At 36.8% G+C, this 8576-nt stretch overlaps 1 protein-coding gene across 1 annotated transcript; it reads left to right on the plus strand.

The window, feature by feature from the left end:
* The first annotated feature begins 2051 nt into the window (after positions 1-2051).
* LOC107585910 (neurogenic locus notch homolog protein 3-like) lies at positions 2052-5509 on the plus strand. The gene is made up of 6 exons (XM_016273091.1): positions 2052-2136; positions 3538-3660; positions 4316-4400; positions 4573-4724; positions 4948-5096; positions 5245-5509. Exons 1-6 carry the CDS (start codon positions 2052-2054, stop codon positions 5434-5436), a joined length of 786 nt encoding a protein of 261 aa, XP_016128577.1. The 3' UTR covers positions 5437-5509.
* Positions 5510-8576: the final 3067 nt, after the last annotated feature.

Here is an 8576-nt window from a genome sequence, read left to right on the forward strand (position 1 = left end):
GATTGGTGTGTGTCTCGACGCTAGAAATGTTTCAAAATCCACAAATGCAGAGCCAGTGATTCACAAATGAATGCCAGGCAAAGTGGTGTTTGTGACTTAAAAAGATATTTGTGAATATGTTTTTTATTTGCAAATTGCATTTTATTTATTTGTGAATTTATTTCATGTTTGTGAAACACTAAGATTTACTTGTGGATCTCATTCTATTTATTCGTCAATATGTTCAATTTTTGTTAATCTCTTTTCCATTATTTGTGGATCATAATCTATTTATTTGGAATAAAGCAACAATTCTACCCCATATACCTGGGCTAAGGAGAAGAAGAACTGAACTGTTGCCCAGTGGTCCAAAGTCTTCTTTTCAGATGAGAGCAAGTTTTGTTCTACACCCCGACCCTGTTCATTAGAACTCTTGATATGAATCACAGACAGATTTGTTGTCATTATGATCTACGTCCTCCCACACACTTTAAGTACTAGGTACTTTTTTAAGTTTTACATATTTAAAAACAAGACACTACACAGATTTATGTGGCCAAACGAGACATTTTAAAAGACAGGTTCTCTATGGAGGTCATTTTAAGATTCATTACGCTGGCGAGCACAACCTGGTGACTGGATTTAACTCAAATTATGGGCCACTTATCCATTGTCTCTTCTAGCAAAGCCATCCTTCTCGTTATTTGCTGCTTTAAAATATCATATGGTAAGCTCCATTACCTCCACAAAAGTCAGCCAAGTATTTAAAATCAGTTTAATGTGGAAGTGTGTGTGTGTGTGTGCGTGCGTGCATGGCTACATGCTCAGTTTTCACAGTCATGCACAAACATTAAACAAATGTACCGAAAACTTCTGAAAGTGATGCAGAACCCCACGTTTTTATTAATGTAATTATAATATCATTATTTTTAATGCTTATGAGTATTAATATATCAATACCGCAGCTTTGATGTGCCCATCACTACCTCGTTTTTAATTTGCAACCAAAAGTTGCGATCTGCTGATTTTCAAACCAGATATTGCCAGGAAAGCAGTTTTTCACAGTCATGCACAAACATTAAACAAAAGTACTGAAAACTTCTAAAAGGGATGCAGAACCCCATGTTTTGTATAAGTAATATAATTTTAATATCAATATTTTTAAAGATTGTGAGTAGTGTTGATGTGCCCATCTCCCCCTCTTGTGATTTTTAAAACAGATATTGCCAGGAAAGCAGATGAGTCAGGCCTTTTAGCAAAGGTTTAGATTGTGCAAGATAGACATGATAAAACGACAGACCTATCATAATTCCATCGTTTAAAGTTCCCACTCACTGAGCAAACTCACAAGTAAGATTAAAACCTTTGCAAATATTTGGAGGTCATGTGCCTTTCTAAAATTTGACATGATAAATGTTTCCATTTGTTAAAATAATGATGGTTCTCTTTGGTAGGTTCACTCAAAAGGAGACTGAGAAGACTATATCACATGCAGTTACTGAATGTACTATGTGCAAACAAATAAGGAAAAATTTGATGGAGAAAATCAGAAAGAATAGAAAACTTGTCAAGCGAGATGCATTGTAGAGTTTTCTTTGAATTTATTAGGGACACAGGACTGATGGGTAGAATTAAAACTGTTCCACACTTCAGAGCATAAGGTGGCAGTAATGCACCTAATACATTGGATACCAACTACAGTTAAAAGGCACCTATTATGCAAAATCCACTTTTACATAGTGTTTGAACATAAATGTGTGTTGGCAATGTGTGAACACAACCACCCTAAAATGACAAAAAAATCCACCCACTGTTTATTTATAATCCCCATTAAACCAAATCAGTCTCAGTAGACATGCCTTTTTGATTCCCCAAGCAATGTGACATCACATTGTTTAGGCCCCGCCCACGTCTGCTGACTCACAGTGCTGCATTGCCATAGTTTCCACCCTCAGTGAGCTGTGTTTGGTTGTACGATGTCGTCTATTTTCTCCGCGCTCGAGCAGCTGTAACGTCAACCATGTCTCGTAAGCAATCCCGGTGTTCTGTGTTTGGATGTAACACGTACAAACATGTCCTCCCTGCGCTGTCGAGTCGGTCGTCCTCCCTGTCGTTCTCCCTGTACTGTTGAGTCGGTGGCTCGGTCCATTGAGACAGGTCAGCGCGGCGTGAGCTCTGTAACATTGCGCTGTTTCGTCCCACTTTTGGTTTGTTTGGCTTCCCATATGTACGGCTGAACACTGGTTCTCTCACTCTCAGTCATGTTGCTTCTACCGACTGTTTAGGTATGCAAAGCAGAGATGTATAAACTACACCCTCTTCTCAAGACGGGGCGGGAATATGCAGCTCTTTTGCATTTAAAATGATACACACTATTTTTTTTTTAAACGCCTCAAAAATGACAGATGTTTTTTCCAGATGTTATAATAAATGATCTGTGGGGTATTTTGAGCTGAAACTTCACAGACACATTCTGGGGACACCCAAGACCAATATTACATCTTGTAAAAAAGGGGCATAATAGGAGCCCTTTAAAATCGAGGAAGAAGAAGAAAACAGGCTGAATCCGATATTGCATACTTCCCTACTATACAGTAGGGGAAAAAAGAGTATGTGAAAAAAAGAAGTATTACAGATTACACTCTTGGGTACTCTCCAAAATGGCAGAAGACGTAACTCGGGGGAGAACAATTGTTAAATAAATTGTTATTTTTGTTTTCTTTGCACTCAAAAAGTATTCTCATAGCTTCGCAAAACTGAAGTTGAGTCACTGATGTTACATGGACTGTTTTACCGATGTCCTTACTACGTTTCTGGACCTGGGAACATTACAGTTGCGTTGCTGTCTATGCAGGGTCTGAGAGCTCTCACATTTCATCAAAAATATCTTAATTTGTGTTCCGAAGATGAACGAAGGTCTTACGGGTTTGGAATGACATGAGGGTGAGTAATTAATGACAGAATTTTAATTTTGGGGTGAACTAACCCTTTAACTAACCACCCCCGTAAATTACTGATAGAACATTGCATCAACGACTTGTTCACAAATTACCCAAAAGGAAAACAAAACAATCAAATAAACACTCCAATATTCACAAAACCAATGGGCTAACAACTAAAGCAAAAAGCAAAACTCAAAAACAAAACAAAAACTCAGTAAAGAATACAAAGGCAATACAGGCCATAGGAATAATGAAGAAAAACAGCATCCAGTCTTTTATCTAGTCTTTTGTAGGATTCATATTTCTTGCTTACCTTTGCGACAAATTTGATCAGTGATGCTATTAAAAACATTGACTATAAATTTATGTCTGTCTAACATTACAATCCAGTTCCGATGACTTGTCTGCTTGTTTTTTATACCATGTGGTTTTTATTTCCGATTTCAAACAGGATGTTAAATAAAATTCAAGTCAAGTCACCTTTATTTAATACATTATGTACAATACAAATTGTCTAAGAGCAGCTTCACAGTGATAAACAGGAATGCTTGGACAGAAACAATTATGGAAACCCATAGCGCTGCATGATAAAAAGCTTTATTTTTCCTGTAATCAGGTTTTAATGGAACAAACTGTGAGGTGAACATTGATGATTGTCCGAATCACCGCTGTCAGAATGGAGCCACTTGCATGGATGGAGTGAACACTTACAACTGCCAGTGCCCACCTGAATGGACTGGTATGAAAACAGCTTTATATACTATGTGTGTGTGTGTGTGTTTTTATGTGTGTTTGCTCCATCTTTTCACTTTCCATTAATGGAAATCCCTCACAGACATTGATTGACAAACCAATCATTTTAATAATTAAAAAACAAATCAAATAATAAAAATAAAAGCTCTATGGTTTAACGTTTAAAAGCAAAAAACTAAGTTTTAATATTATTTGAAAAATTTAATTATTATTATTATTATTAATAATAATAAATTATAATACTACAGTACTATTATTGTAATAGTAAAACATTTGACTGAATTCTTTCATTTTTATATTTTAACAATATAAAAATAATATCTTGAATTACTGTTTAAAATATTCGCATGACTTAAAACTATGACAGAATATTCAGGAAATTCGATTTTTCTCTTAAATCATGCAGTCAAGCAGATTCATGAACAAATAATTTTGGAACCAATTCTCTTCTTTTCTTTTTTGATTCAAACAATTATTCACTGATTCAAAGCAAAATTTGACACAAGCTGAAATTGGTGAATTGTTTTTAAACCAGTTTGAACAATTCCCTAAAATGATTCAGGCTTCTCTATGCTAGTGGAAACCTCTTTTTAAACATCCTTCAATATGTTCTACTTAAATTGTGAAGCTTTCTTTTCCAGGACAGTTTTGCACCGATGACGTGGATGAATGCAGCAGACTGCAGCCCAACACCTGTCAGAACGGAGGCACGTGCAGTAACACGCGCAACTATGGAACGCCAAACGGGTCACAATTCGCCATTAACCAGACGCCTGGTGTGTAGAAAACGCAGTATTTTACAGCGTTTTAGACGAAAAAACGCCGTAAAATACGCTGTTTTGTAGTACACCAGGCGTCTGGTTAATGGCGAATTGTGACCTGCTTGGCATTCCATACACAATGGCTACAATTGTGTATGTGTGAACAGCTGGAGCGGCCCTGACTGCTCTGAAAACATTGATGACTGCGCAGATGCGCCCTGTATCACCGGCTCCACTTGCATCGACCGCGTGGCTTCCTTCGTTTGCAGCTGCCCTCCCAGCAAGACTGGTCAGTAAAAACAACCACATGACCTAAAAATGACTCTTAAGACACTTGATCACTTCAGTCATGAGCACAAATGACTCTTACACCAAATCTCAACAACGTACACAACAAGTTTTTACAGTGAAATGATGCATCTCTAAAATAATGCATTTTTATTATGATTTGATTGTTGTCCAAAGTAGACAGGTCAGTTGTAATATCAGTAGTGATTGTTTTTGTGTTCAAGGTTTGCTGTGTCACAATGATGATGCCTGCACCAATAACCTGTGCAAGATGGGAGCTCAATGTGACACGAACCCCGTCAATGGCAAGTTCAACTGTAACTGCCCCTCAGGATACAAGGGCAGCACGTGTGCCGACGAGTGTGTCATCAGTGAGACAGTTTGCAGGACTTTTGTCTGTCTGTGTTTCTCAGTGTGTCTCTGTATTTATATTAATCTTTCCCTGCACACACATTACAGTGTTTTATGCATTTCATATCTTGCCTGAAACTTTCTAACCCTCTTTTTTTGACACCCCAAGGCCAAACCCGTGTGAGCACGGTGGCTCTTGTAAGAACACAGAGGGCTCATTCACCTGTAACTGTGCTCCGGTTTACACTGGTCCACGCTGTGAGTGGAACATTAACAAATGTGGCTCCAACCCCTGCAAAAATCACGCCACCTGCTTGGACCATATAGGAGATTACACTTGCTTCTGTATGGCAGGTACTTAGACACGCACTCACACACACTGTAATCAGGTGCAAGATATGGAAGCAGACTGGTCTCAATAATAATTCATGCATTTGTGTGTGTGGGACCACCGTGACTCATTTGTTTGACTTTTAGTATTTAGTATGCAAAAAAAAAGTCTACATTTGAATTCTCACTTGTCCCAGAAATGTACTTTTAAATTATTTGTGTACTAAAAGTGTGTAAGTGTGTAACACACACAGACAATCCAAATTAAATTGTAGACAAATTCCAATAATTAGTCTTTAAAATAATCTAAGTGAGCATAGTTTATATGCATTACCATGTGTTTCTAACTTTTAATCTTTAATATTTGAAGATTTGCAGTTTCATATTTGCAGTTATCACAGTGTTTGTGTAAAGGTAATGCTTCTGCACTCCACTGCTTCACCAACATTTCCAGAAAGATACTGAAATGGAGGGAACAGCACAGTAACTTACATAGTAGTTTTAATGGTGTGGGGAAAAATGTGAAATGGGGAGGGGAATGGCACATTAAGGTATAAGTTTGAAAAGCACATATTTCTTTCCAAAAGTGGAGGGATACATTTTTTTTTTTGTAGGTGTAATGATTTCTATGTTCTGGAGTTTACTGAATAAAATACATAAGCCATAAAAGGATGTGTGAAAACATGGAAACCTTGCTTTTATTGGTGGTTCTATTTACTTAAACGGTTGTTCCAACTTTGTCTTTACTTTGGAAAACAAAATCGATATTACTCTCCATATTATTGGTTCTCACATTGATTTCCACCACGTCTGATGAGTGATGAACTGCTCAATGGTGATTCATAGCAGTGGAGTCACTGATATACAAAACAATAATAATAATAATAAATATAGTTGCAACTAGCAATTAAGGGACCAAGCACTACAGAGGCAAAATGGTGAGCAAGCAAGGCAGTGAGCAACAGATCAACTGCAAAAATTAGTAATTAAAGACATAAAGATGATTTTAATCAAAATGGCTAAAAAGTCATAAACACAATCACAAGTAATATGATTTAATGGTTTGTCACTTTTGACCAATAGGTGGCACAGTTATCAAATTGATGTGGTGTGGTGGCACACCCGAAGTTTTTGTGTCAATATGTCAAAGCTTTGCCAGAGATATAGCCTCAGATGCAGTTTGACATCATGCCATCAAAGTCGTTGATGCAGTAAATGAGAACCAATTTGTCGAATGGACATGAAATCTATAACTTTTTGTCAGCATGGTCTGAAGATGACCTGATTTGAATTTAATGAAAATTGGACCAACAGTCAAGGAGTTTGAAAAAGAAGATTTTCAAAGGAAATCAAAATGGTGGACATAAAGTTCGGCCAATTATGGCATAATTGGTATCAGTGTTCTTGGCGTGACCAAAGGAATCTATCAAGATGACTTTCATGACAACAGGCATAACAAACCAAAAGATATTAGCTTTTTTTATTTCATTATAATTTTTTGGCCATAAGAAACTTTTTGAGTACCTTCAGGGCACGGTGCAGCAGACACATGCCGAGTTTTGTAGATACGCCAATGCATTTGTAAAATATTGCAATTTACGTCAAAATATAAAATGGCCAATGCCCAAAATGGCCGACATGGGTAAATTGGGTATGGTTCAACTTGGTGTTGCACCAAATCTAAAGAGACTAGTCTTGGGATTTTTGGCCAAACTGTTCAGAAATTATAAGCAAGTCAGTGCGGATAGCCTCACGGTTGACGCACCAACATATAGTGCAACTGCACCTCCAACAACCAAACATAAAGGCATAAAAGGCCATATAGTATAATTTATAGCCTTTATAGAAGGGTTTGACAAATTAACTTGATTTCCATAACTTTTTGTCTGCATGGTCTGAAGAGGATTCAAAAAAAGTATAGTTTTTTTTGTATAATTGAAAAATGCAACAAGCTGTATTGGAGCAGACATGCAGTTTTGAGATCATATTTTAGCATTCAAAACAATAAATTTTTTTAATTGAAGTAATTGGCATTGGTTCTTCGTTCGAGATGGTTGCATTTCATTCAGAAGTGATCATCCCTTCAGCAGTTTTGGAGGATAGAAGAATGCATGGCTCAAAAGTAGGGGTCATTCGAAACAAACTTTAGAAAAATTTGGTTTGGAACAATTCTTCAACATGGCTACAGTATGTTCTCTTTCTTCGAAAGCGTCACAGCACCGCTTGGGACACAGGCCAGATGTCAGTCACTGGTGAGTTTCTTTCTTTCTTTCTTGCAACAAGAAAGAGCGCAATGGGGGTTATGTGCAACAGACTTCCCTATTCTGTAAAACAGGTCACGTTGCTTCCGGTTCAAGTGTTTTGTATATGCTCCGTTGAATATGGAGCTGTTTTACTCAAGATGCATAGAACTTTTTAGTTGTATGCCGAGGCTCTTTATAGGTCAGGTTAGGGCTGGACGATATGGCCAAAATTTATATCACGATATATTTCTTAATTTCGGTCGATACGATATAATTCCGATATCGATATGAACACTATTTTAAAAAGCCTTGTAAAAACTGCCAAAAACGCCCACAACAGATGTCTGTGTATACAAACTTATGAAAAATGTATTTGCCAAGTCTATGACACCTCATATAAAACCATATAATACTTTAGAAAAAACCCCCAGCACAAATAAATTAATGTTCACCTTTTATTTGTATTTAGCCTTCATACAAACAAGAAATGTGAAATCACTGTCAAATAAACATCTAAGACTCACCTTATTAATTATTAATATCTTCTAACATACCAGTCAAAAGTTTTTTATTGTTTTTAAAGAAGTCTCTTCTGCTCACCAAGCCTGCGTTTATTTGATCCAAAATACAGCAAAAACAGTAACATTTTGAAATAATTTTACTATTTAAATTAACTCTTTTCTATTTGGAAATATTTTAAAATGCAATTTATTCCTGTGATTTCAAAGCTATATTTTTAGCATCATTACTCCAGTTGCATGATCCTTCAGAAATCATTAGTTCCATTCCAATGGAATTTCTATATTTCTTTCCAAAAAAAAAAGAAAGAAAGAAATCGTCTCAGGTTACTTATGTAACCATGGTTCCCTGAGTAGGGAACGAGACACTGCGTCCTCTAGGGGTCGCTATGGGGAACGCCTCGTCGTGAC

This window comes from Sinocyclocheilus grahami, unplaced genomic scaffold (assembly GCF_001515645.1).
Source record: "Sinocyclocheilus grahami isolate Dianchi unplaced genomic scaffold, SAMN03320097.WGS_v1.1 scaffold75.1, whole genome shotgun sequence".
NCBI lineage: Eukaryota > Metazoa > Chordata > Actinopteri > Cypriniformes > Cyprinidae > Sinocyclocheilus > Sinocyclocheilus grahami.

Coding starts and splice junctions, on each gene's coding strand:
- LOC107585910 (XM_016273091.1), top strand. CDS start 2,052: ATGTCCTCCCTGCGCTGTCGAGTCGGTCGTCCTCCCTGTCGTTCTCCC. Junction 4,725..4,947: donor CTGCCCTCCCAGCAAGACTG/GTCAGTAAAAAC, acceptor TTTGTGTTCAAG/GTTTGCTGTGTCACAATGAT. Junction 5,097..5,244: donor CCGACGAGTGTGTCATCAGT/GAGACAGTTTGC, acceptor GACACCCCAAGG/CCAAACCCGTGTGAGCACGG.